This window comes from Aulostomus chinensis, chromosome 4, assembly GCF_037954235.1.
Source record: "Aulostomus chinensis isolate RoL2024-O1b breed Wild chromosome 4, RoL_Achi_v1.0, whole genome shotgun sequence".
Taxonomy (NCBI): Eukaryota; Metazoa; Chordata; class Actinopteri; order Syngnathiformes; family Aulostomidae; genus Aulostomus; species Aulostomus chinensis.
Window position 1 is genome coordinate 1,035,001 of NC_141323.1, and position 27,702 is coordinate 1,062,702.

At 39.5% G+C, this 27,702-nt stretch overlaps 2 protein-coding genes across 10 annotated transcripts in view; one reads left to right on the top strand and one right to left on the bottom strand.

The window, feature by feature from the left end:
• Nucleotides 1-6,460, bottom strand: part of osbpl8 (oxysterol binding protein-like 8) — a 121,782-nt gene extending 115,322 nt beyond the window's left edge. For all 9 annotated transcript variants that reach the window (XM_086200967.1, XM_086200969.1, XM_086200962.1 and 6 more), the window contains exon 1: nucleotides 6,135-6,460. The gene's annotated coding sequence lies outside the window, so the exon portion shown is untranslated. The remainder of the gene's footprint in view (nucleotides 1-6,134) is intronic.
• A 6,545-nt stretch (nucleotides 6,461-13,005) lies between these two features.
• zdhhc17 (zDHHC palmitoyltransferase 17) overlaps nucleotides 13,006-27,702 on the top strand; it is a 30,162-nt gene continuing 15,465 nt past the window's right edge. Inside the window, 9 exon segments of the mRNA XM_086200972.1 lie at nucleotides 13,006-13,110; nucleotides 19,497-19,600; nucleotides 20,120-20,242; nucleotides 20,464-20,541; nucleotides 23,640-23,784; nucleotides 23,956-24,020; nucleotides 24,376-24,538; nucleotides 24,691-24,816; nucleotides 26,424-26,566. Coding sequence (XP_086057098.1) covers nucleotides 13,048-13,110; nucleotides 19,497-19,600; nucleotides 20,120-20,242; nucleotides 20,464-20,541; nucleotides 23,640-23,784; nucleotides 23,956-24,020; nucleotides 24,376-24,538; nucleotides 24,691-24,816; nucleotides 26,424-26,566 — 1,010 coding nt within the window. The 5' untranslated portion in view covers nucleotides 13,006-13,047.

The window sequence follows — 27,702 nt, forward strand, 5'->3', positions numbered from 1 at the left end:
CCTTCGCAGAGATTTTTTTTGTGGCATTTTTGGCAAACTGGATTGCTGTCTTCGACCACCCTTACGCGTCTTTGTAAAAACCGAAGTATGTCCAGACTTCGGACTTTGTTCGTTTTGACGGTGGAAAAATCTCTGTTCTCCCGTCGGCAGCACTACCCGAAGTACTGCCCTCCACCACGATTACGAGTTGTTTACTGCGCATGCGCGCAAGGCGCCTGTGTCCGATCGGCTGCCTGTGGCTGCACTTCTCACACAAAGAGCAGTATCCCTGAGCTTTTTCGGATTGCGGCAATCAAACACGGTTTGACGGTGATTGAAATTTGAAACGGTAGTACTAATTTGATATTCCCGCCTGTTAAAAAGAAGGTTTTTGTCGCCACTGTTGCAGGATGTGTTTGCTCATGGAGAACTGTTTGGTGTAAATTCATCCTGGACCTGCTCCACTTGTAAAGTGTCATGAGATAACTTTTGGTGATTGAAATTGACGTGACTGGACTCATAATTTGGTCTTTAACAATGTCCAGTAGGATATATTGAAAATTACATTTCAATTAATTAGAAGACTGAGAACTGACAAGGTACATACAACACACATACATCGCTCTGCTGCAGCAAAACACCCATACCCACCAAAATTAGGATCAAATATCTACTGAGCTGGACAATGATGCTAAATGTGTAATTTGACACTATGAAAAGCAAGGCTGCTGAGTTTATTGCTGGAGACTTCAGTGGTGTGGATGCATGTGAGCTCATACACTGATTAGCAAGGGGACAGAAGGTGCCTCTAAGCAGCAGTCAACACAACCACTTTGCAACTGGTCACAAAACTAATGGCTTTTTGCCATTGTCGATGGTGATGAATCTATAAAATAAGGCAATCTAAATAACTATTCATCTTGAAAATGAACAAACGTCCTCAGGTCCAAGACACGTCTGAAATGCATTTCAGTTTGGTACTTTGTTTTAAAAGTAAGGGGACAACAAAGTGAAGAAAACTAGAATCCAACTCCCAAATGGGAGTATGTGTAAAACATGAAGAGCGCTGGGAACTAATTCGGAAAATAAAATTTCTGGTTCTGTGCTTTGGATCACAGATTCCTGTGAGATGTTTTTGAATTTGTTTCCAGAATTTTTCTACTTCTGTTTACAACCTGTGTATTTCCTTTGTCCTCTTAGGAATATATTTGCTATCACTTTAACCATCACCCCTCCCAAAAAATATTTCAAACAATGTTGCTCAAGGTACATAAGTAGAGGAATATAGCAACAGAGAGGGCAGACTCCAGTGGCTCTGTTTTTATCGTCTTCAAACAAACACAAGGAAGTATTCCATTGATCCTTTCAGAAACCTGTACTAGAGTATTGTAGTCATCCATCTGCACTGTTTAATGCCCATCATTTTCACCACCTATCAAATGTTTGATCCTTAATTTTTTTTTCTCCATTTATTACCTCCAAAACATTATGTGATTGTGATGCATTCTAACAGCTGCATTTGCTGGTTGAACATCATTGCGCTTTGTCGCTATCTGTCATCTTTCGCCAACATCCGGTTAAAAAAAAAGAAACTTCTTGGGAAGACGTTCATCTGGAAGTTGGATAGTTGACCAACCCTTCTTCTTCCACTTAATAGAACAGTTTTTTTTATATATATTTAGTGTTTATAAATAATTGTTCAATGTAGTGCAGTCTGTAGTTTATATCGGACATCACCCCCGCACAACTATACCACCCTTACCACCCCCATCACACCCACAACCTTAAATAACAACATTTCTGCAGGAAACCCTGATTTAATATCAAAAAAGAATATTTTCAATAAATGAATTTTCAGTCTGGTTCTTGTGGTGAAAACACAACATGGTAAAACACATTAGGTATGAGTTCTCAACATTGGTGGAGGTTTGTACTGTAAGACTGTAGTACCTTTGTTTCTTTCTTTCCAACCTCAAGGCACAATGCTAGGTGTGGCTGAGGAAAAAACCCTTCACTTCAATACCTTGTGCAAAACTCAGCTGTATTCCAGGCTAATGGTCATGAGTCATCACAACATAATTCAGTGTTATTTACAGTGATTTGGGCATGTTGTCTTTGCCAGTCTGGTAGCTGGTAATGACAGTTGTGAAACAAAGCAAGTTACCTCTCCGGGGTTCATACTGCCACACTGAATGAAGCAAAATGTGAGAAAACAGGCATGTATGATTATTTTATTCTATTTGTCAAGGTCCCTCACTTTTACTCAAAGTGTGCTGTTACAGCACTGCTACTTTGCCTGCCTGTTAGCCACTGCTAGCTTAACAAACTCAACATGCTAAGCTCAATGTTTCGTCTTCAAGTGCCTTATCAAATTAATCATGTACAAGCTTTTTAATATGCTTCTCAAACAAGGTATTTGATCATGGCAGATGGAGTAGGTTATATCAGTCCCACACACACTGTAGTAGTTCCACAAGACTGACATATGTATTTCCGGTTGCCTGTCACATGCCATCACAGTGAGCAAGTTGGGAGGTGGGACAACACTACATGCATTGCAGATCTGTCAGCCACAGACTCCAGAGAATTAGCTGCAGGTTTTGGTGATCGGGACTGGTGATCTCTCCAATGGTAAAATGAAGCAGTACAAGTGCAGTAAAAATCCTCCTGAACCTATGTTCTGGGGCTTGGTGAAGGTGGACGCTCAAGTTAATTGGCTGAGACATTCATCACGGCCTTGAAATACCCATGTTACTTTATCAAATCACAAATCCATTTCAGTAGTGGACTTGCAAGACAGACACAGGACAATAGGGCAGCTTAAAGAAACCACAATTATCCAAACCCTTTCATCACTGGGGACAGGTGCAAATTAGACACACTTGTTCAGATTCATTTTATGTGTCGGACCGTAGCGCCATCAAGCTCCCCAAAGTAATAAGGCCTGAGAAAATCAAATCAAATGAAATTTATACACAATAAAAGGGTTTAAGTCCTGCAAGCACAAGTAGATCTAAGAATTACTCCTCGAAAAAACTGGTCGCAGTCTGAGGCCCACCAGGAGAGACTGGACATAGTGGGGGCATACCCCCTTTCCCATCCATTATTCTGCCACTGAGTGGCTAGTACTTCCAGGCAAGTTAAGGCATTTGGAGCACGATCCAATCAGGAGCAGGTTGACAAAGAATGTGGGTGGGAAAGTGATGGAGGATTTTGAGAGGGGAGCGGTGGTGCAGTGGTTAGCACTGTCGCCCCACAGCAAGACGTTTCGAGCCCCGGCTCAGGCACAGGATCTTTCTGTGTGAGAGGACACTAGATTTTTTTTTTTGGGCCTCCCACTAATATAACTGTTGTTTGTGAATCACTACCATAGAACATATTTCTATAGAACTGAGGTTTGCTGTCCTGCCTGTCAAGGTGTGTGTATTTCCTATCCATACAAGCAGTTTCTCTGCAGTTTACAGCATAAAGTCTGAGAATGCATATCTCATCATCATGAAACTGCTTTTGGCAAACTTTGCACCACAGAGAAGTACCACATCCAAGATGATGAGTGCTAGAAAAAAAACAGCTCTTGAAAGAGACAAATCATTGGCATTTCAACACAATGATATTCATCTCTCTTAATGTCTTACATGAAGAAACGCATACTGTTTTCTAATGATACATAAAAATTGATACTGATCTGTTCCTACTCAGATACAGCTGATCACAATACAAAAGAACCTGGAATAGCAGGTAAAAAAAAACTCCACTGGCCCACACACATGCCTGCCTGGGGTCTCCTGTGTCAAACACAAAATGAAAGCCTCTCTAGTAGATTTTACTACGATTGTGATTTAAGAGCACACCAAGAGTGTATGTATTAGAAAGACAAGGTGGCTCTAGCACAGACTTTCAAGACTGAACAAATAGGTGAATCTGCTCACCATATTTTGTCCAACCCTTTTTACCGATCTTTTTCCAATGCATGCACAGACACATAAATCACTACTGTGAATACAGGACAATGCCTAGTGGATCTGTAAAAACTTAGTGATATGTAGCAGTAGAATGTGAATGAACAGGATACTAAACCACACAAATACAAGACTGATTTGGTCAAGCATAGTGCATCCTGGGGGCATCTTTTTTTACCAATATTTTTGGTAAAATTAATGATTTATCAATCAGGAACACAACAACCTACCATTCAAAATGATCTCTGCAGACAGACCCTTCTCAAGTGGTTCAATTTGACTGGGCCCTAAGTAATTTTCTTCTTCTCCAAAAAAAACTAAACAAGATGTGCCATTTCATATTCCTACATCGTTACATACCAGCGCATGTTCAGTTCAGTATGACAGGCAGGTTTGATGATAAATCATCCTTACAAAAGGTTTATAAATAGCTTTAATGATAAACCTGTTTTGACTCATTCATGAGGTATCAGTCATTTGCTCACTATGCACATTGTGGAGGAGATGCTGGATCTACATTACCCATGAGGTCACAATTAGGTCAGGATCTGCTTTGGCCATACATTGTGCCACCCACCACCACAAGGTAAATGCTGTGAGAAACTTTAGGTCAATCGCAAATTCAACTTGTCACCTTTTAAGCAGCACTTTAAGATCATTCAGTCAACATTAAGTTGGAAAAACAGACTGAGGCCAAAGGTATGAAATAAAAACCACAGCCCTCCATTCTGCTTTACTACAGCTACCAAAGATTGTACAAACCAACCATACAACAGCTTTCATTTCTCTCCAGAGCAGTGACTGCATTTTTGGATGTTGAACATAATGCACTAGAAGAATAAAGAGACAATCAATGCCTTATCTACTTGCTATAGGAACGAGGTAGGGCAGAGTCTGCTCAGCTAAAAGTGTTTCACTTGGAATTTAACCTCTGAATACTCCAGACCAGGCAAATCTCACTGGAAGGATTATTTGTTCAGTGGTACCTCCAGAATTTTTTTATTCAAATTTTAGAAACTTTCACCAAAAAAAGTTTTCTTGTTGTTGGGGGGAAAAACTGATTCAATGTCCAAGTCAGAATTTTTCTTTGTCATTGCTCTCTGTCTACCAAAACAAAAATGAATAATCACCTGTTTCCATGTTGGTTTCAATACAATGACAGGCTCCCAAAGTAGACACTGCAGTCAAAATTAAGAGTTGAGCTGTGTGTGTGTATGCGTGTGTGTGGTTCCAGAAGGACCTGTGGAAACTTCATTTGATTGACAAATGAGCTCTTGTGACTCTGGATGGGAATTGTGAGCTAAACGCAAATTTGGCATCAACAGTCAAGTTTTACCATTTGTTCTCACTGCAAATATAAAACACTACAAATGAAATGAATTGTGTTTCCACCATTACCTGAAGTCAACAACAAATTTAAAGCCTGTTTATCTGATGCAATCTGACCGTTTTCATTGAGAGGCTTCAAACTCCATGCAAAAAATAATAATAGTGGGTGGTTGCTGAAATCCCAGGCTGATATCGGATAACTGTCAGCCATTCACGATCTATCAGATGTCTCAAGTGTCTGACACAATCAGTTTGTGCAAATCAGTCTCCCATTCCTGCAATCGACTCCAACCAAGTGAAAGTGGTAACAAAGCACCAGAACGAGCAGGGTGCAGAAACTCAAAGCTATACTTGGAGGCTGATGCAGGGGAGGCACTCAGCATACATTTACAGATGGAAAGGGGGGGGGGGGGGGGGCACGGATGAGAATACCAACCTCATCAATCTGCAAAAATTAATAGGTCTACTTAATGTTTTGAAGTGAATTCAACCTATAACATTCTTTCATCACGTGCTCACCACGCAGTGCGTTAGCAGAAATTTAAACTACAGAACGACACTTATTAATTTGCTGTTTTATCCTGTTGCGTTCTTGACTGCACGGCGACAAAACGATGATTCCAACCAAACACAGCTTTAAAATGTTAAACAGAAGCAAACAATTGAAAACCCAGGAAAGAAACGGTTACATATGGAGATGGCGGAGCCGCTAACTTCGTCACGTCCGACCTCAAAACCCTCGTTTATTACATAATAGTACGGCTCTGCTGCGGAGTCACGGCTGCGAACCCACTAGCAATTAAGCTAGCGACGTATAATGAAAAGCAGAGTCCAAGCTAACTGTAATTGTGTTTTGTTTACTCTTACCTTAACTTCAGTCGGAGCTGTCTGAATCACGGAAGGAGAATGATGGTGTCAATATTTACGCTGTGTTCATGGGCGTATGTTAACCGACGAGGTTGAATAGTTAAATGTGATAACAATTAGAAATTCCGTGCTTCAATTGGGAATGCTTAACGTCCTCCTCAACACAGCGTACCGCCATTTTGGTCCAACGTCGATATTCAGAGGCTTAATGTTTTTTCCAAAAGTACCGGTACATAACGTTGTCTCTTTATCTCCGATCTCCAGAGTTGTTAGCCACTAGCACGCCTTCATGGTTAATATAGATTTGAGTGGCCATCAGTTACTTAGATGGTAATTTATTTCCGGGGTTTCCTTTCAAAATAAAAGCCAGCAGCTTTCAAACTGAAAGCACAGTTTTTGTGTATACAATAAAACTTGTGAAATACAATACATTTTAAAATTTTTAGCATTCCTTTTTCTGTAATATCATATCATACTATATTAAATTGCTAATGAATATATGCATACATTGCATTTATAAAATGCATTCTGATTCTTTATGTAAAGTTCAGAAGGATAACAAAAGTTCATACAAATCAATTCTAATTGATATCACTTTTTATTGTAAAAATGTTGGATGGGTGTTCTGTTAATATAAGTAGAGTGGGTATATGTTCTTGTTTTTTGAATTATTACAAATTTTATGTGTGAATATTATTTTATAAGTATGATACTATGATATGATGTGTATAATATATTGTAAATTGATGTTGAAATATAAAGTAAGTGCTAATCAGCAGCAAAAGCTTTGGATTAAATATATTTATTTTTTGGACCGCTTTCAGGCAGGTATATTAATTTTTTTTTGTTTTAAATAAATAGTTAATTTGTTCTTTCTTACATGTTTGAAATTAACATTATAATCAATTAATCTGAATATATGTGCTTTGTAGAATTTGGATGTGTGCCATTATTACGGTCAACCAGTAATAATTGTGATTATTTGTGATTGTTGTTTCAGGCAATTGAGTTTATAATTTGAATTTTCCCGCAAGGGATTAATAAAGTATTCTGAATTATGAAGAGTGATTGCAGTAATTATCTTCCATTTCATGTTAAACTGTGCAGCAATACGCTTACCTTTTGTATGATTTTACTTTGAAAGCCAAACACGCAATGTTCTCTTCTGGTTCATGTTTGAGGAAATTGATTCAACAACACAGGCTTCCTTTTCTGAAGATCATCTCATCTACCTGGTTGGACTGAAACGTCACAAACACCATCATTTTGGTACACTGTCACTATAACACTGAATGTTGCCTCATATCGCTGATAGAGATGGGAAACAGAATATCTTTTTATGAGTCACATGACACGACAGGATGCAGGCTTCACGACAAGGTTCTAACCTCATGAGATGTGAGGCTCTCAGGTGTATTTGTAATGATGTTATCAAATCCAACATAACATCTGTCCTAAATGATATGATAATTGAGGACATTTGCTGTCAAATTTGCAATATTATAACCCGCAGGATGAATACAATTGCGGAAAGGGACGTAATTCCTATGTTTGGGGAAATTGTGACACTTACTGGACGATTGAGATTTTGCAGAAAACTGTATGCTTGGATATGGAGGACACCTACAGGCACCAAGAAGTCACAGCACTGGCTGTTTTGGGGCTTTTTTGGTCTCATGTTATCCAGAAATCTTGTTCATTTTTGTTTGTTTGGGTTTACATGTATTTATCTACTTAAATTTTTTTTGCATTTGGTATTGTATTTAGTCACATACACATCTTTCTGGTAAAACAGAAATAAACCAAATCCCAAGTTACTTTGATATACATCACAATGACGTTTCAACACACATGTAAAAGACCTGAACACAAAATGTGTCCTTCTTCCCTAAGAAGTCCCTTTTCACTGTTTGCGGGCTGGAAGTTTTTAAGTTTCTCTTCTGTGTTTGCTTAATGTTGGACTAGGATCAGAATGAATGAATCAATCAATGAAACCCATATGCCCAGCCCACATGGCCATTTTTTATTGGAAAGGGACTTAAAGGAAAACCCTGCCCTGAGAGAAATATGATTCTACCTGGACTGACAACAGATGATTGAAGGGGATAAGGGGTGGAAAGAAACAAAAATATGTTTGTGGAGCTGATTGTGCATGCTCATGACTGAATGTTTAAGCATCCATCCATCCATCCATTTTCTACAACGTATCCTGTTAAGGTTCGCTGGGGAGCCTATCCCAGCTGCCTTTGGCAGGAGGCAGGGTACACCCTGGACGGGTTGCCAGTCCATCACAGAGCCAACACACATAAACAGACAACCATTCACAACCCTGCTCGAGCAGGGGCTGGAATCCTGAACTTTCTTGCTGTGAGGTGACAGTGCTAACTATGCTAACTGTGCGGCCCAGTGTTTAGGCAGTTTGATTTAAATTTTTTGTTTACCTTTAAATCTTTTGGCGATATGTTCCCTTGGTCCATGGTCTAAATTTAGATGATCAAATTTGCCAATAGAGAATTCATACACAAGTTTGACATGAAAATTTAATCAATATTACAGGTAGAGCCTAACATTTTGGATTGCAAGCCTTTGTCAAGAGCATAAATTGTTTGACACACATAATTCCATAGATTACATAAAACGTGGTCACAAGAGATGACAAAATTATCACATGGGAATAACAACTCAGAGCCCTTGTGGTCTCATGATCATGAGAATAATGATTCCTTACTGAAGACATTATATATTATTTCACTCAATCAAAATACAGCAAAACTAAATTAATAATGACAGATTTCAGACTATGAGTTACAATGCCCATAATAGTTTGTATGAGTCGTTCTCTGGAATCGAAACAATAACAAAATAGATCAAATCCAAAACAAGAAGATAGGAAAAATTTAAGTTGGTCAATGAAGCTTTCAGAGAATTTTTTTCCAAAAATAGTTGTATATGAACCTTACCCCAGTACTCCATTGAGAATTACATTTAATGTCTAGGATGTAAATGATTTTGACAAGTCTGGCCTTGAGCTGATGATGATGATGATGAGCATGCAGAACAGCAGGTAGTGGCCTGCCCCGTACAATAATTTAATTATCTGTGCAATTAACTAAGTAGTTACTTAGGGATTATCACGGATTGAAATTTTCAACACATTACAATCAGGTCAGATTCAGCTGAAACACCTGGAAAAGCCCACAGAAAGTAAATTGAAAGCTGCTCTTGAAACAGTTGGAGAAAATGTATCTTTTTGGTGTTGTTTGGAGATTTTTTCCCTTAACCAAATCAATGTAAGGGCTACTGGCATTAAGTTGTAGAAGTATGAACAGGGAGAAATTGATTTTTTTTATTCTCTCTTATTTTTTAAACTGCCTGCAGCCAAATAACACTATAAAATTTAGTTGAAACACGATGGGGCCACAGCATTAAGACTTACCTAATTCAGGTTCAGATTTCATCAATAAATACTGCACTATGTCAGCATTTACAAAACAAAACCACCACCAACAACAACAACAACAACAATAATAATAATAATAATAAAACATATGAAATAACTGACAGAAACAAATTCAGCCAGTTGTAAAGTAGCTTTGCACCCGTTAATCTGTTAGTTTCCACCTGGGTCACTATCATCATTTTGATTTTCATTTGATTCATTTTGTGACTCATTATCATCATTCTTCTGATAATATCAATTGTGGATTGGATAGACAGACTTAACAAGCAACCAACACAAACCAGTTACCGTAAATTGAGCAAAAGATATGTACACAAACTCTGCTCGCTCACAAACTACCTTTGTTTGATAAATAAATTGTTTCATACAGAGATAACCATGAGCTAGTATATAAATGTCATACTAATATACAAATTCAGGAAAAATCAACAGAATAACTCTGACATTCCATTTTATTCTAGATTTGACATTAGCACAGTGCAATATTGATATTCATTTCATTCATTTCAGCCTTTTTACCTCCCAAATCACTCCATACTCACACATTCACACGATTTGTAAACAACAGTAGACAACTCCTATAGAATATCCACCGAGCCAATCATGACAAATGACTACAGCTGCATCTAATGTGACTGATGCTCCGGTGGTATCTGGACATTTATGGATATAATATGTGTTTTGGACTAAGTAGTTGGCTGGATAGGGAATGTTCTTAAGGAACATGAAGCCCTGGCCACATATATGTGGATATTTTGGTAAACTAAGATATGTTTTTCTTGTTTTGTCCCTCTGTACCCAAGCAAACAGAGTTTTAGGTCACCATAAACAGAGGTTTTGGAAAACACCTTCTAGGGTGAAGTGTTTTGTGTTCTGTTTTTGTGGGGACAGCTTAAGGGGGGTTAAAGAGGAGCACTGATGTTCCTACCTCAGTTTTTGCATGACAACCTTTGTTTAGAAGTATGGCGTATGTCTCTGAAATCCCAGATGGTGGGCTACCATTTTGTTTTTTTTTACATCAGCACAGTACTGGATTTTTGCAAGGAAGTCTGGTTTTATTTCATTATTATATTCCAGTGTAACCTAATCATCCGTCACACCACAAGAATCTCCTTTCTGTTCTGACGTCACCGTTCTTGTGTTGTTTACATTTGCCAGCGTGCTCTTAAAGAACCACATGACCACAATTTCACCTGATTAGACAACAGGCTGATAACACATAACATATTACCTTAAGAGGCTCAAATTTTTAATAAATATATGCATAAAAGGCATGGTATCCACCATGAAATAGAGGGGGCTCATCTAATGGTCTGAATGAAGATGATTCAAGCAAATACTGTAAAAGCTGATTCAATTGTCATAAGTGCAACAAACTTGCTTCATAATGGTACATCAGCAAAAACACATGTAATGGCAAAATACACATAACTGCACACACCAGCTTGTATTCAAATTTATTTGAATTTGTGAATTCCAATTTCATTGTCTCTTTATAAATTATAGGGATTGAAGACAAAATTTTCACTTCTTAGGCATGGCACAGTGGTGCAGTGGTTAGCACTGTCGCCTCACATCAAGATGGTTCCAGGTTCGAATCCCAGCTTGGGCACGGGATCTTTCTGTGTGGAGTTGGCATGTTCTCCCTGTGCCTGTGTGGGTTCTCTCCGCGTACTCCGGCTTCTCTCCACAGTCCAAAGATATGCAAATGGGGACTAGGCTAACTTAACAGGAATAAGCGGAAGAAAATAGAATGGAATTTTTACTGCTTACTGCTGAACCTTTGCGAAGGCACGAACTAAAATTAAAGGAAAACTGTACACTATCCTGGGAACCATCCTTATGCTTGTCTGGACACGGTTATTATTATTTTGCAAGAGATGATTTAAATTCTTGTTAACACGTTTTCCCTGTGCCTGCGTGGGTTCTCTCCGGGTACTCTGGCTTCCTCCCACAGTCCAAAGACATGCAAATGGGACTAGGCTGATTGATACTCTAAATTGACCATAGGTATGAATGTGAGTGTGAATGGTTGTCTGTCTATATGTGTTGGCCCTGTGATGGACTGATGACCCGTCCAGGGTGAACCCTGCCTGTTGCCAGAAAGCTGCTGGGATAGGCTCCAGCCCCCCCCCCCCCCCCCCCCGCAACTCCTAACAGGATAAGCGAAAGAAAATGGATGGATGGATGATTTAAATTCTGATAAGAATTACAGTGACACAGACATAACGTTTGTCTTTGGATGGTTTCGTGATGCTGCTAGCACCTGTGTGTTATCAAGGCTGATCTTGGATTTTGTCACACAAGTGCTTGTCTTAGAACACAGAAGTTAAGGTGCACTTTCTATATCAGAAACACACTTTTACCTGTTTGACTCTTCTGTTTGCAATCTAGATAGGGGCATATACTATAAAAAGTATGTAAAAGCATTACTTCACCCAAAAAGTGTGTTTTGCATTTCAGTTGCTCACAAATAGGCCTCTTGAGCTCATCCATTTTCCCCTGCTACATCAGTTCTTTGTGACACTGCAATGCAGAAAGAGCCAGCCATGAATTTTTAGCTTGGAGCTAATAGCACTTCATAAAAACTTCATAATACTGACAATGGCAAAACTGTCCAAAAGTGTCTAGTTCCAAACTTCAAATGCATCCTCTAGAATAGCTCTCCTCCTCCTTATCCAGCATACAGTATGCACAGTAATTCATAAATGTTTTGAGCTAAACACAAACTATAACCCCTACATAATGGCATTGACATGAACTATCATGGACAAGAATGAGCAAATTCAAGTGTATGCACCAGCTGGTCTTGCTTGGTGCTACTTTGAACAAGCTTTAAAATGGAAATTTTTATTGTTTTTTCACTCGCATCAGTTATGGATAACTGAGTATATGGCTGGTTTAAGAAGATACAAATTGTACCAGACAATGCTTGAATGTTTGTAAAAGACATTTTTGGCAGTTTTACTGTTATTTGTTGTTGGTAGCTATGGGGTTCTACTTTTCCATGACTGGCTTCTTATGCATTCTGGAGTCACTAAGAAGTGATGCAGCGGTTAAAAAAATGTCTTTGTTAGCCCAACACCTATTTGCGAGTGCTTAGAAAACTTGGGGTGAAGTATGGCTTAAGCCAAAAGCTTTTAGAGAAGAACTAAATTAAATTGATGATTATAAATCACAAGTAATACATCTCTTCCATTTCTTGTTCGTCATTCTGGTGAAATATGTCCTTAAATAAAAACTTAAAGGTAACATTTGCAATCATCATCTCTTTCAATGGTTTCTATCTAATTTTGCAGTAGGTACCCCTTGGTTGTTGAATATAATGATGATATGTTCTGTCCTTCACCTGTGCTTTTGACAGCTCCTCTTTCCTCCTCTTGTTTTCTTACCCCCCTGGCCCAACATTCAGCCTCCTGTTTCCCACAATGCTCAGCGTGTTTCACCACCAAGATGGCTGACGCTATGGAGGAATATGAGAAAGAGGCTGGTTGCGTCCCTATTCTCCATCCCGAGGTATGTTTCATGGACTTCTCGCCTTCGCAGAAACACGTTAATGTATTCTAAAGGGAGTACACAAATCTATGCGCGGGTGGTTTTGCGTCTTCGTCATGCCTTTGTTGGAAACTCCGATGCCCCCTGCATAACCAGTGGTGGGGGGTGTCAGGCTGCTAACGATGCTATAGCTGCTAACGTTAGCCCCCCCGCCTCCTGCTGCATTGCTAGTGGGCTGATGTTCTTATTAACGTTAACGTAAAGTTAGCTGGTGTTGTCAGAGTTGGCAATGATTTGCAACTAGTGGACAATAAAATATGGTGTGTGTACGTGTGTAGTTAGGAAAGTAAGGTTAAATTCTTACAACCATACGACGTTAGCTTTTGAGCTACAGCTGAGTATGCTGTCTGACTTAGCTGCTGTGGTGTCAGTTGCTGTCAATATACTGTTGGATCTTATCGAGGGTATTACGTAAATGTTATTGTCCGTTATTTGTGGAAAAACATTTCTTGAAACCATGAATTTCTTCATATGTAGTGCTGAAGTTGTACATGGCTAACTGTTTGCTACATATTTGTCATTCCTCTTAAGGTTTGACAGTGTGATGTATCTTGTGTAACAATGGAAAGGAAACAGGACTGGTGATGTTGACAAGACTGAGTCATAACTAAATCTGGTACTTAAGGTTAATAAGTCAAGTAGTATATGCATATTTCTGTAATTATGTACTTATTATATATTTATTGTATTTTTTTCCAAATGAAAAGCTACGTTATGTGAAAGCATAAGCAACTAAAGAACACAAGTATTCACAGATGTCACATCAGTCACCTGCAGTGGGTTTGCATACAGACAAACATTAAGTGCAGACTATTTCTATAACTACCAGCATCAAAGCTGAAGTTTCCTTTGGTGAAAATTACCAAGTGACAGCCTATTGTGCAGTGTTGTAAATAAGCTGCTGTGCAGTCCTATGCAGGCATTTGTACACAGATGAGCAAAATGAAAACACACTGAACCCTCATACGCAGAGAGCTCCTGAAGTTGAGATGACTTCCTTAGCTCTCAGAACAGCTGACAGGTTGCAGCAGTCTCATCCAAGTCCTTATTCATCATAGCGGACAGCTGGTCTCCTGTTTTGTTTTTTGTTTTTTTATCCAGAAATTACTTTATGTCAACATGCAGTTTGTTAGTTCAATGGAAAGTCTGTTAATTCACAGCAGAGTAAATATGTTCCATGATGGTACAGGTGTGCAGTGATACAACCTCACTAGCTCATCTGCTGAGTTTGTAACCTGCCATTAATGATGGGACTGTCTTTCATTCAGGGGTCAGCCTGCCTCAGTGTCATTAGCTTGTTGAGTTTGTTTTGACATTACTCTGACTATGGCTTAAACTCGGCACAGTCTGTGTACCCTCACTTTCCCAAAGTGGCCTTCGATCTTTGAAAGACTAGATAAATCCAAATTATTTTTATGCAGTATGTTTCTCTGCCTCAGTGAAATACAGCTGTGCACCTGACATGTCATTGGCTGAATTAATTGATTGATGTGGTGCTTCTGTGCATCTACCATGACATCCATCCATCCATCCATCCATCCATCCATCCATTCTCTATGCTGCTTATCAATCACAGGCTTGGGGATGGGGTAGCGGGGTGGGGGGCAGGATCCTATCTCAGCTGACTTTGGGCGAGACGGGTCGCCAGTCTATCGCACGGCCATCAGGAACAATTAGGGGATCAGTATCTTGCTCAAGGATAGTTGCACATGGTAACTGGGGGAAGTGAGGATTGAACCAGCGACCCTTCAGATGCTAGATGGCCACTCTGTACCATGCTGCCACTAGTATGCCTATTCTTAAAATCTGTCTTTATCTATGTGTACTCACACATGCTCCCAGTCCTTTGCACACACTGTATGCATTGAAACAGGTTTTTTTCCTGTCTTCATTGTATTCAAGATAAAGGAGAAGTTAAAGGAGGAAGTGTTCTCCTCAAAAATGATTTGCTCCTTGACACAATAAATTGTTCACGATTGTTTTCTTGGTTTCTCTAGATGTGATGGGACAGTGAGAGACCCTGAACCTAATTGTTTGTGTTGTGCCAATGCTTTATAAACACATCCAGGTATAAGCACAGATACATGACAAGAAAGGTGGCTGCTGTTCATTTTCAGCTCAAAATTAATGCACAGTCATTGTTAAGATTGGCTGTTATGGCAGTCATAAATAATCAATCAAAATTGAAATTGTGCAGCACACAACTGTGAGTTGTGCTCCAGTGGTTATTTTTAAAACATAATCCCTAATTTCAAACCTAGACAGGCAAAAAAGATGTGGCTGAATGTGCAAAGGGCAGATGATCGGTGCCACAGCCTGAACGTAGCCATGACCAGTATAAATTCGGGATAAGCTGTTACTGCTTTCAGCTTCAGATGATTGATAATATCGGCACCTCATCAGTATTGGCAGGCCTTTTTTTTATATATTGGTACAAGACAAATGGCCAAGAGCCATTTCGGCCCAGTTTTACTTAAGTCTTCTCTTATTTTCAGTAATGATACACTGTATATGGCTTTATTGATGGGCTATTCCAAATGTTTTGTAACCATAGAAAAACTTTTTCAAATATGCAATATTTACATTTTATCTTAAGAATTTTTATATTGAAACTTATTTATATACATATAACATCCATATCCGTAGAGATATCTATCAAAAAAACTGCAAAAATAAATCCAGTATCATGCATCCCATGTTTTTTCAAATCGTTTCAGTAAACCATAGCTAAATGACCTTGTGGTCCAGCATCTGCTGCTATATCAAAGGATGTTGAACAGTAGTACATTCATCAGTTTCTTTATGCAAATTCAAGGCTTACAGGAAAGTTTCCTTTCAGAAGGGCGCTGCCTGAAATCTGGGTCATCTCCAGTATGGTGGTGAGAGAGACCAAATAAACCTGAATTAGTGTTCAAACTTCATTTGCACATTTACACAGGCCAAGCACCTTCTAACCATTTCTGCTCACTCAAACTCTCTCTCAAGAATGCAGGTCCTGCGCTTTCAATTTCATTTGAAAGTACAAATGAATTATACACCCAATAAGATGAGAGAGGCTTGCTCTGTGTGATACTGAATGTATAGAACCAAGTCGAACAAGCTTATTCTCTTTTCCATTGAGTATTCCCATCATTCCCTTCATGAAATCAGTTCACCTTCGCCCTCTTCATCAATGATTGCAATCTGTGCCTAAGTTGAATTTGTCCCTGCAATTGACTCTCATTTCTGATTGAATTTGATCTTACACTGCAGGGGAAAATACATCGGTGGTGTTACAAATATAGTGAAAAACATAACTATGATTGTCTTGTCTCTGTCTGTTGTCCAGGTTTAGAATGTCAATATGTCAAACCTTTTTTGCTGTTGCTGCCAATAAAGCTTCAGTATCCTGATAAACATTTTTTTTTTCAAACTGGTGTAGTCTTCACATTTCTAGCTTTTGGCATGAGAACTCGATGCCCCCCAAGGGCGTTTGCCATATGTCCTCTTAACCAGCTTGACAAAAGCTAAGCTTACTGCCTCAGTGAACAGATCAACTTTCAACCAAAAATCAATGTTACAATGAAATAGAAAATATACATTACAAATAACAATTTATCATCACTGGAATGAAGGCAAGTAATTAAGAGGGGAAATAATGCACAGGCAGGGATTGAAACTACAGTTACAAATGCCATCAGGAACCTTTTAGATGGGAGGTAGGTGTAAAGAGATCAAGCAGGGGCTGTTTCAGGTGACAAGGTGTCAGAGGTTATCTCCATGGGAGTTTGGCATGGTGAAAGTGATGTAACATCTGGTGTCTGAGTGTTTGGAGTCAAGCCCTTTACCCCCCATGTTCCTTAGCTGTCGGGAAAGCAGCTTCGCTGTCATCGAATTGTGAATACGATATCTAGATTAAGGACAAAGTTTTGAGTGCCACAATTTTTCCTGGGTTCTAAAATCAGACTGAGAAACATGGAGTTGTCTCAGGATTGGATGGGTTTGCATATTTCTATAACTTGGCAATGAAAAGCACAATGCCTCCTGGAGGCCTTCACTTGAAATATGCAGGAATTAAAATATGGCCTGGTCACCTTCTGTCACACCCTCCTCAGTCTTGTTTACACTCTGAAATAAAAGTCCCTGGTGGTATTTGCTTCTGCTTTCTTATCTTTTATTGTGGAAGTTGCAAAACAAAATTTATGTGAATTAATAATATTTGCTGACTTGTTGCTTCTGAGGCCATTAAAAATAATTAGATATACTTTACAGTGTGTATTGGAATCAAGCCTAAAATATCAAGATATTATTTTGAGGCTGTATCTTCCAGCCTAATCGTATGCTTTCCCAATAAGTGCGAGCATAAAAGGCCCTCAAATAGTGACAGCTGCACTGTTATCTACAGTACATACTCAACATGGACTTCCAAGCTTCAAGAATCTTGGAGATCCTTTTCAGATTTCAAATGGAAATCCCTGAAAGATCAAACAAGCCTCCAGAATCTTGGAGATCATTTTCAGATTTCAAATTGAAATCCCCGAAAAATCAAACAATTTATTCAGTTGATTAAGAGTGAATTTGTATGACAAATTAAATTTAAGAGTGGGTTCATCAAACATGTCCTGTGTTAATCATTCAGTTCTTGCAAGGCCAGTCTTTATCTATTAGTTTTTGCCTTACGCCCTCTATTCTCCATTTTTTTTTTTTTTTGCCACCACTGTTCCCCTCTGTGCCAGAAATGCTGGCTCAGCACATGTTCCTCCTGGCTCTGTAGGGAAGCCAGTGCTAAACTCAACAGCGAGATGGTAACAGCTCAAGGTCTCTGGGGCCCAAGCTCTTTCTGACAGCCTACCCTCCAAACACAAGCCAACCTCCTGACTACCATCTCCTTCTCTCACACTCTGACACACACACACACACACACACCATAATTATTTCTCATTTTAGCTCACATACAAAGAGCAGCAAAGCCCCCAATTTTTTTTAAGTAGGTAATGATATACCTCTTTTTGAAATGCCACTGTTACTAATGTCAGTGAAAGATCAGTTTTCTTCTTTTTGCAACTTGCAAGTAACATGTTCCTTCCCTCAAAGGAATTTAGAGTAGAAATGGCATTTGGCCTCCTCTTAAACTTTACAGGAATATGGCTTTTTAGCCATCTGAGGAGCTAGCAAGCAACCAGTTCATGGCACAGCTTATCAACCAAAGGGGAGGACAGCCATAAATGTTATTAATCACCAGTAAATTAACAAACATAATTTAAGACAATAGACAATTGATATGTTAATTGATATGTTGTTGCACTACTCATCATGAGCCATTAAAAAAACATTTAGCAGTTAACAACACATTCTCATCTCTGAATTTTATACTGTTAAGAATGTTCAAATAAATGAATAATGATATACCATGAATAAAAATCTTCAAATAAACCCAGTGATAGGCAAATAGCATATACACTTCATGTCCTTGGGAATGGGTGATCAGCCCCAAAAATCTTGATCGGAACATTATCTTGTAAATTGTTCAGATGAACCTGCCGCAGGTTCAACTCTTCCATCCTGCTTTTCAATGATGCCGTGACAAATTTATCAAGATTTGCCTAATTTTCTAAACATCAAAGTTTGAGTATTGACGAGAGCTAGCATAGCAAATTTAGAGTACAGTATAGTGTGTGATTGATATATATATATATATATGTGTGTGTATATATGTATGTATATTTATATATATATGTATACATATGTGTGTGTGTGTGTGTGTGTGTGTGTGTGTGTGTGTGTGTGTATATATATATATATATATATATAATAATATGCTTAGACATGCTGTTTTTTTTTCGCTGTTGAGTTTGGACATTTTTCTCACACTTGTGTCAGCCTTATCCCTGCTCTCTACCTGCACATTTCAGCCAGGAAGTGGAGTCCTGATGCCCGCCGCTGGCTGCACAGAGCAGAGTGATCATTCACAGCTTGTTTATCAAAAATCACACTAAGAAACACATTCCTTGCTTTATGACGTGCCGCTATTTGGGGATCCATGGGTTAGCTGCTTCTTCCTCTTGTTTCCGCTAGACGAAACAGTTGTTGTTGGGGGACGTATGTGGAGTTGCCTTGGGTCACTCTTGATTGGTTAGCAATGACCGATACTCGAGGAGCACATCCTGATTTATTAACTGCCTCAAGAAACAATAAGCCCTCAGGCAGATGCACTGCTCTGTATGATAAGGTACCTAGATTAATTGAAGCCGTGGCGATTGATGTTGTCTCAAATTGCAATTTCAATTTAAAATCAAGTAGTGGTTCAGCCCTAGCACAGATCTTCTGTGTTTATGTATGTTTTTCTTGGCCTCCTTATTTCTCTACAGGAAATTAAACCACAGAGTCATTACAACCATGGCTACAGTGAGAATGTAAGCCGTAAAAACCACATGGATGACTACAGTACCTGGGATATTGTCAAAGCCACACAGTGAGTGTAATTGTGCATGTGGTTGTGTGTCATTGGGTTGGTCTGTGTTTTTAGCTGTGTCATGAAGAGTTGGGTGATGTCTACCACATTGGCATATGACCATGTCCATTGGGAAACATTGCAGATGAATGATGACATAGTTGTTTTTTGGGGGGGGACAGGTGGGGGATGCATGTGTTCTTTTTTTTTCCTTGTTATCAATTGCAAATTTTAATTCTTGAATGACAGTAACATTCTACCAGAAATTCACAATTTATAAAATGGTGAGAATATTGAGGAGAGGTAATGTAGAATAATCTTGGTGACATAACCAAAGTTAATATTACTGTTTCAACTGTTATTTTATCGGATGTTACCAGAGGTAATTGGTTTGATTTGATTTTTGATGATGTTGCCAGTTTTGCTAGCATTTTGTCGGTTTGCATATCATCAGTGTGTGAAGGTTTTAAATATTTCAATTCCCATCTTTGAACTGATTGTGTGTGGAGACTTACATTTCTCTGTGCATGTCTTACACAGGTACGGCATCTTTGAGAGGTGTAGGGAGTTGGTGGAGGCGGGCTTCGATGTTCGGCAACCAGACAAAGAAAATGTAACGCTCCTCCACTGGGCTGCCATTAACAACAGGATAGACTTGGTCAAGTGAGTCAGATACCAGACGGTGGGGATGACTTATATAGTTTATTTAGGGCTAATGCAGATTATTAGTCATTCACTTGCTTTGGGAAATAAAAGTATACAATAAATAAAATTAAACTGCTCTATCAGCACTGTCTATGTTGAGATTGGATTCAAGGCCTCAAATAAAAAAAAATATTGAATGCAGAGTAAAGATTTTCCCCCAATGATTATTGTTCGTGCAGGTACTACATATCAAAGGGAGCCATAGTGGACCAGCTGGGAGGAGATCTCAACTCCACACCTCTGCATTGGGCCACCAGGTAACTCGAACGACATATCTGCCATTTTCTCGCCACACTTTTTTGTCCTTTATGAACCCATTTTTCTCCACAGCATTTAAATTGTTCTTGATGGTCCTTTTTCTTCTATATCTGTCCACACTCTTTGTGTAACAGACATAATGGCAACTCAAATGACATTGAGTAAAAAAATTGAATGCATGCTGAGGAAGCAGTTGATTAAGAAACGGAAAAGGACAGGTCAGCATACCAGTTTGACAGTTAACTTTTTTAGGTCTTAATGATAAATGAAGTGGGGATATTCCTCCATTTCCCCTGACCTTTGTTAAAAGTATAAAAAAATATTGACTGAAATTTGTGAGCTTCCAAGCATCAGCAACAGAGCATTTCTGAAACACATAGAAAACATTTTAATGCTGCACAAAACACATGCTTCAGTTCAAGGGCCATCTAGTTTTTTTCTCATGACACTTTACAGGTAGAGCAGGTCTTGCACCACACTCCTTCAATGAATTTACACCCAACAATTCTCCATGAGCAAGCACATCCTGCAACAGCGGTGACGAAAACCTTCCTTTTAACAGGGAGGAATGTTGAGCAGATCCAGGCTCAATGGGGACGGCCTTCTGCTTTGACCGGTTGGGGGGAAAGAGAGCAGGAGACCAGGGCAGAGACAAAGACAGATGATGGAGGAAGACAGATATACAGAAGGAAAGAGAGGGACAGAGATGAAAAGAGAGAGAAAGGGAAGAGACTGATGGACAGACGAGACATGAGCAGGTGGTGGTACAGGTGGCCGCTTGAGCTTGTTCAGGTCTGTAGCCTCCTCCTCCTCCTGCAGCACCGGAGATCTGGGATGTGGGGAGCTCAAAGGCTCCGGAAAAGAAGATGAGTTTGTAGAAAGAGTCCCTTCGGATCTGCAGTTCTTCCAACTGTCAGCATTGTCCAATAAAAGCGATTAAGAATATTAAACTGGACTAATCTAATTTTGATATCCCTGTAGTGTTTTCAAATATTACATCTCACTCTCTCTTTGTGATTTATCTTGATCACTGGATGACTTTCTTGTGGGATTTCTAGGGCTGACCCTTCAGGGGTTCAGCCTAAAAGGATTTTAGATTGATCTCGGTGTGGCTCCAGAGTGCCCCTTTACTTAGTTAACTATGAGATTATCAGGTATGTAAAAGTCTGTTTTGCCAAAGGTAAAGCTGATAACAAAGTGCCACCTGATCAAGATTGGAGACAAGGTGCAGGCAGGGGCCCATGGACCTCATGCATGAATCTCTCTTGTGAGCATACATAGGTCCCTATAAATTCCATTTTATTTTTTCCCAAAGTTCGTTTTGTCCATTTTAAGTTTATGGAATTCCATTTTTTACCTTTTACTTATATTTTACCACAAAACAGTGTGTTTCAATAATGTTTATGAATAAAATGCACACTAATTAAATAAAAATGACCTTACATTCATTGAGGCAACACAATTTTGCACTTTTCCTCAATACTTTATTGCTGCATGATCATCATCGTGTTCTGCTGGCTAGCGTTAGCGCGATGCTTTTCTTTGTTTTTTATGTGACTTTTGGAGAACAGGTGGTCATCTCATGTATTTTTCCGCTTCCAGTCAACAGAGTGTTGACAAAATGTACAAAATAACACGTCACCTGACACATAGAAGTCACCGGGGTACTGCTCAGCTCTGTATTTAGGCGTTAGCATCTTATTGTGTAGCTTTTTAGCAGACAAGGGGAGTGTCATGTTTGCGTTTTGTTTGGAAAGGGACGGGGGGCAGGGGTTGTGTCACACGAATTAGCGACCCCCGGGAACGATTCCCCAGGTTTATGTTCCTCTGTCTCATGAAAACAGCAGACCCGCAATATTCCGCATTTAAAATTAATTTAGTTTTTATTGCCCAATTCCGCGATTCCGTCTGCGGAAATTATAGGGCCCTACATACATCTATGAAGTCTTAGACTGTTGTTTTATGAGACAACTTTTGTTTCCTTTTTCCTTTTTGCTGAAGCAAACAACTGCTCATCCACTCATGCCCCCCCTGCTCTCTGTTGTTGAATTATTGATAGCTTTGACAACAGGCATCCACAAAGCCGGTACACCCAGGAGTCCTGTGTCATTCACCCTCCACCTGATAGTGGCCTTTACAATCCCCCGACCTCCTGTATGACCTCAGCCATCTACCCCCACTGGGGAATCTGTGTGAAGGGTGTCACTGGCCGGGTCTGCTTGAGTCATATGCAGTGAAAGCGCTCATACAGTACTCATGAAAAAAAATGTATTTTTGTCACTGTCACAAATGTGTTGTTGAATCCTTATTCTCCAGTTTGGGAACTTTGACATAGCACACATGGTATAAAACGTATTTCAAAAATACATTTTACTGTACACAATAAAAGCTTGTGATAAATCTGTAACATAAACAGCTGATTTTCACAGTTCACAAGTCAGAATGACTTTGACCAACCTCACCCGAAACCTCTTAATGATTGTTATTTTCTCTTAATTGATACTGTTTTCTTTAACCGTGCAATTGATCAGCTCATCATTTAAACCAGATTCACTGAATTTGATGTGATTCAGACTTTGAGGCAGAGCAGTGAAAAATTAAATGTGTGACTGCATTCAAGACAACTTAGAAGTCAGAAAAAAACAAGCTCCAATTTGGGAAAAAATGAATTGACTGGTGTCTTCACTTGAAAGTTATTAGTTGGAAACAGTTTTTTTTTTTTCAGAGCTCCAGTTTCTGCAACCATACATCCCTTACCATGTCAAAGATATTGGCATTAAGAATGCAATTGTTAAAAATGTAAACATAAAAAGAATGTAACTGTAAAAAACACATTTCTTGACATTTTATCACATAGTTTGTGCTATTTATTGATGTGATTTAGTATGTTTATTTTTTGAAATATCTTCATGCAACACTGGTTATTGTAACTAGTGCAAGTTTGCAATCCCCCCCCTTTTTTTTTTTTTTTACTTTCCCCATTGTGATAAGTTAACTTTATGCCAATCCCTCCTAAGGTAACAATGTCAAATTCTGAGTTGGTTTCAATATGGCCATCTCATAAATCTCCTATTGATTGAATATTGTTCTGTTTCAGGCAAGGCCATCTATCCATGGTGGTGCAGCTTATGAAGTACGGCGCAGACCCTTCTTTGATCGATGGTGAGGGATGCAGTTGTGTCCACCTGGCTGCCCAGTTCGGCCACACCTCAATTGTGGCCTACTTAATCGCTAAAGGACAGGTAGGAACCACTGCAGGGCCAGTGTAAGCTTTTGTGGTCCTGTTTGTGTGGTGTCATGTGTGTTTTGGAAGTGTCTTGGTTGCAGTGCTGTCCATCAGGGGGAGACATATTTCTTCTTTTCCTCCTCCTGCCCTATCTGTAGTTCCTCACTGTATCTGTCCTGTGTAACAGGATGTGGACATGATGGATCAGAATGGCATGACTCCTCTGATGTGGGCGGCTTACAGGACACACAGGTGTGTATGTTTATGTAGTTGAACATCAGGTTACCTGGAAAAAAACAGTTGAATTGTTGTCTCTTAAATTTTCAACCAGTGTGGGTGCCAAGAGGACATTGGACATACTGTAAAAAGCAAACACTTGCAGATACAGATTATACATTGTATATGTCTGCCGTCTAGGGGTAGGTGATATGAGGGTATGGATGAATGATGATTGAAATGTGACTGTTAGAAATATCGTTTTAGGTTTCATTGCATAAGATGAAGTGATCCAGTCTCCCCATTTTTACAACAACTTAAACCCCTCAGCCAAATGTCTGTTCTGCCCTCTTTAATCGTCTGAATGATCATTTGTGCCTCTATGTGACAGTGTGGATCCCACCCGGCTGCTACTGACCTTCAATGTGTCTGTCAACCTGGGTGACAAATATCACAAGAACACAGCGCTGCACTGGGCAGTGCTGGCTGGTAACACCACTGTCATCAGCCTACTGCTTGACGCTAACGCCAATGTTGATGCTCAGAACATCAAGGTAGTACCTTCATAGCATGATATAGTTTTTTTTCCACAACACAAACAATGGGATGAAAAGTGTCTTCTTCCATCTTACCTAAATAATGTTTCTAAGTGTTATGTTTCCGAAGGTAAGATGTCCATGCAGAGTGATCTTTTGTTGTGTTTTAGGGTGAAACCCCCCTTGATCTCGCCAAGCAAAGGAAGAATGTTTGGATGATAAATCACTTACAGGAGGCACGGCAGGCCAAAGGTTACGACAGCCCGTCCTACTTGAAGAGACTCAAGATGGACAAGGTGCATAAAAACTCTCTTGCACACACACACACACACACACACACACACACACACACACACACACACACACTCTTTCTCTCTCTCTCTCTCTCTCTCTCTCTCTCTCTCTCTCGCTCTTGCTCAACATCTGACAGATGCTCTGTCATTTCAAGTTGCAAGTTTGCAATCCCCCCCCCCCTTTTTTTTTTTTTTACTTTCCCCATTGTGATAAGTTAACTTTATGCCAATCCCTCCTAAGGTAACAATGTCAAATTCTGAGTTGGTTTCAATATGGCCATCTCATAAATCTCCTATTGATTGAATATTGTTCTGTTTCAGGCAAGGCCTGAAACCTGGACAGCATATCCAGGCTGGACCTCTGCATTGTTGCACTGTCGCAGTGTGTCTGAGGAAGTAATTACATTTCTTTATGAAGCTGCCAGTTCGATGGCAAACTCAGTTTGATAGGAAGGCAACAATAACTTTTGATTATCGAGAAAAAAACAGAAAGCTAACTTCTTACCGTCTGGTCTGGTCTGTCAGGATTTCACAGCGGTCCTCTGCTGACTCCAATGTTAAAGTTTCAGTCTTTCTTCATTATCAAGCTGTTTTTTTTGTGGACTTTTAACATGTTAAGGTTAAATTTGGTGCCTGGTGAATGTATAACAGTTACACTCATTACCTGGAGAGATTGGAAGGAGATATTACATTGTTTTCAAAAAACAAATCCAGTTGAACCCCTCAAAGATCACAAGCTCAGCTTTGTTGCTTTGTTTGCTTCAAAAGTAAATCATTACTTTCATGGAGAAATTGGCTGAAACACTGCTGATGCTTAATGATTATTAGTAATTTATATAATCAGAATCAGTTTTATTGGCCAAGTATGTTCACAACATACAAGGAATTTGACTCCGGCAGTTGGTGTCACTACTAGACTACTAATGATACATTATTTAGCTAACTACATAGGCCTACTGCTTTTGCTTCTTAATAATTGAAATATTGACTAGATACCTTCCCAGCTTTACAGGAACAGTGTTGTTCCTTTATGTAGTTGATTCGATAGTTCACTTTCACAGTGTGGTCTGTAGGCTTCATCTTCTTCTGTCTGAAATCCCTTTTTTTGTGTTTCTAAAACATAGACAATATTTCTCCTGGGAATGCAGTTAGTGACAGTGGAAAATCTTTCTACCTTTCTACTTTAAAGAGACAATTGAAGAATCAACTGTACAGGGAACCCCTAGGCACTTAAAGCTGACCCTTCTCCCCTTTGTCCTCAGGGGTAAAAATCCTTTTTACAGCAAGAATAGCTATTGCATAATTCACGTCTGTTTATGCTGTGGTTATAAAGAATAACAAAGGTTAATTTAACCTTGACCCCTATGCTGTTATGTAAGCTTCAAATGGAAACTCCTCAATCTGATGAAACATATTTTTAAGCATCCTCTTCCTCATGAAAATATTGTTATTTTTCAGTTCTGTTTTCATATTCTGTCTTTCGATCGCTGTTGGTCAACCTCACATCTGAACATTTTTTCTTCTCCCATTTCCCTCATGTCTTTTCTGTCTTCTCTTTCTCTCTACCATCTGTGTCCACCCATATGTTGCCACTCCTCTTTCTCCTACAGGAATTCAGACAGAAAGTTATGCTGGGAACGCCCTTCGTGGTTATCTGGCTGGTGGGTTTCATCGCTGACCTGGACATTGACTCTTGGCTTATTAAGGGCATCATGTACGCTGGTGTCTGGGTCGCTGTGCAGTTCCTTTCCAAGTACGTCTCTCACAGTTAGATACACTGAAACACTCTTAGGCTTTTACACAGCTTTTCGTAAACACTGTCATGTGTAGTCATGGCTGCATGTAGCTTTAGCCTATATTGAGAACAGATGGGGCAGTTTATCAAAATTTTACCAAAACAGACATGACTGTCAATCCTGATTTGATTCAAATGGACAAATCTAACTGTGTTCACACCAAACGCGAATGCGAATTTCGCATCGCGTTATTCATGCGAATTTGACACCGGATCATTTTCAGGTCCATTTGTGTCATTCGCGCGAATACGCAAATTCACTCACTTGCCCGAGTAGCGAGTATTTCCAGCAATGTTTCTCTCCGCCATTTCACCATGGATATTCAAAGAACTGTTGCGTTGTACCTGCTGTGGAAGTCCGAAATACGTCGGAAAACTAAACGCCGTTGTATCTGGGTTAACAACACCATCTAGAGGCGAGCACAGCTCGGTGAATTTCACCGCTCGGTGAATCGAGCTCCTCCAGGGGCTCCATCTGGACAACTGCTGCTTCCAGCGGTATTTTCGGATGACGACTGGCCAGTTTAACGACCTGCTAGCTAGGATCAGTGACAGAATTCACGAATGGACACCAACTTATTCAACTGTTTCTTGTAATTTTGACACGTAGTGTCATATAGCACCGGGTTGCCACACACAGCCACATTCAACTTGTCCTCCATCTTCACAGTCAGCCGTGACGTTGGGACATCCTCAAAGCTGATTGGCTGTTGTAACGCGAAATTTCAAATTTCGCGCATTCTCCTCATTCGCGCTGCCCGACTGAAAATTTGTGTCATTCAGAATCAGAATCAGTTTTATTGGCCAAGTATGTTCACAACATACAGGGAATTTGACTCCGGCCGTTGGTGTCACTCATGAAATTTGCAGAAGAAACATAAAATAAACATAAATAATAGAAAGTATATACACCTATATAAAGAAGATGTGTACAAAATATGGTCAGTGCAAAAACACAATTGGTGCAAGGTACACAATGTAGTGCTGACTTAAGTGGGTATCCAGTTGAACATGAGTGTGTGACCACTCAACAGTGCAGCAGGTTAACAGATCAAGAGAGTAATGGCCGTGGGAAAGAAACTGTTTTTCAGTCT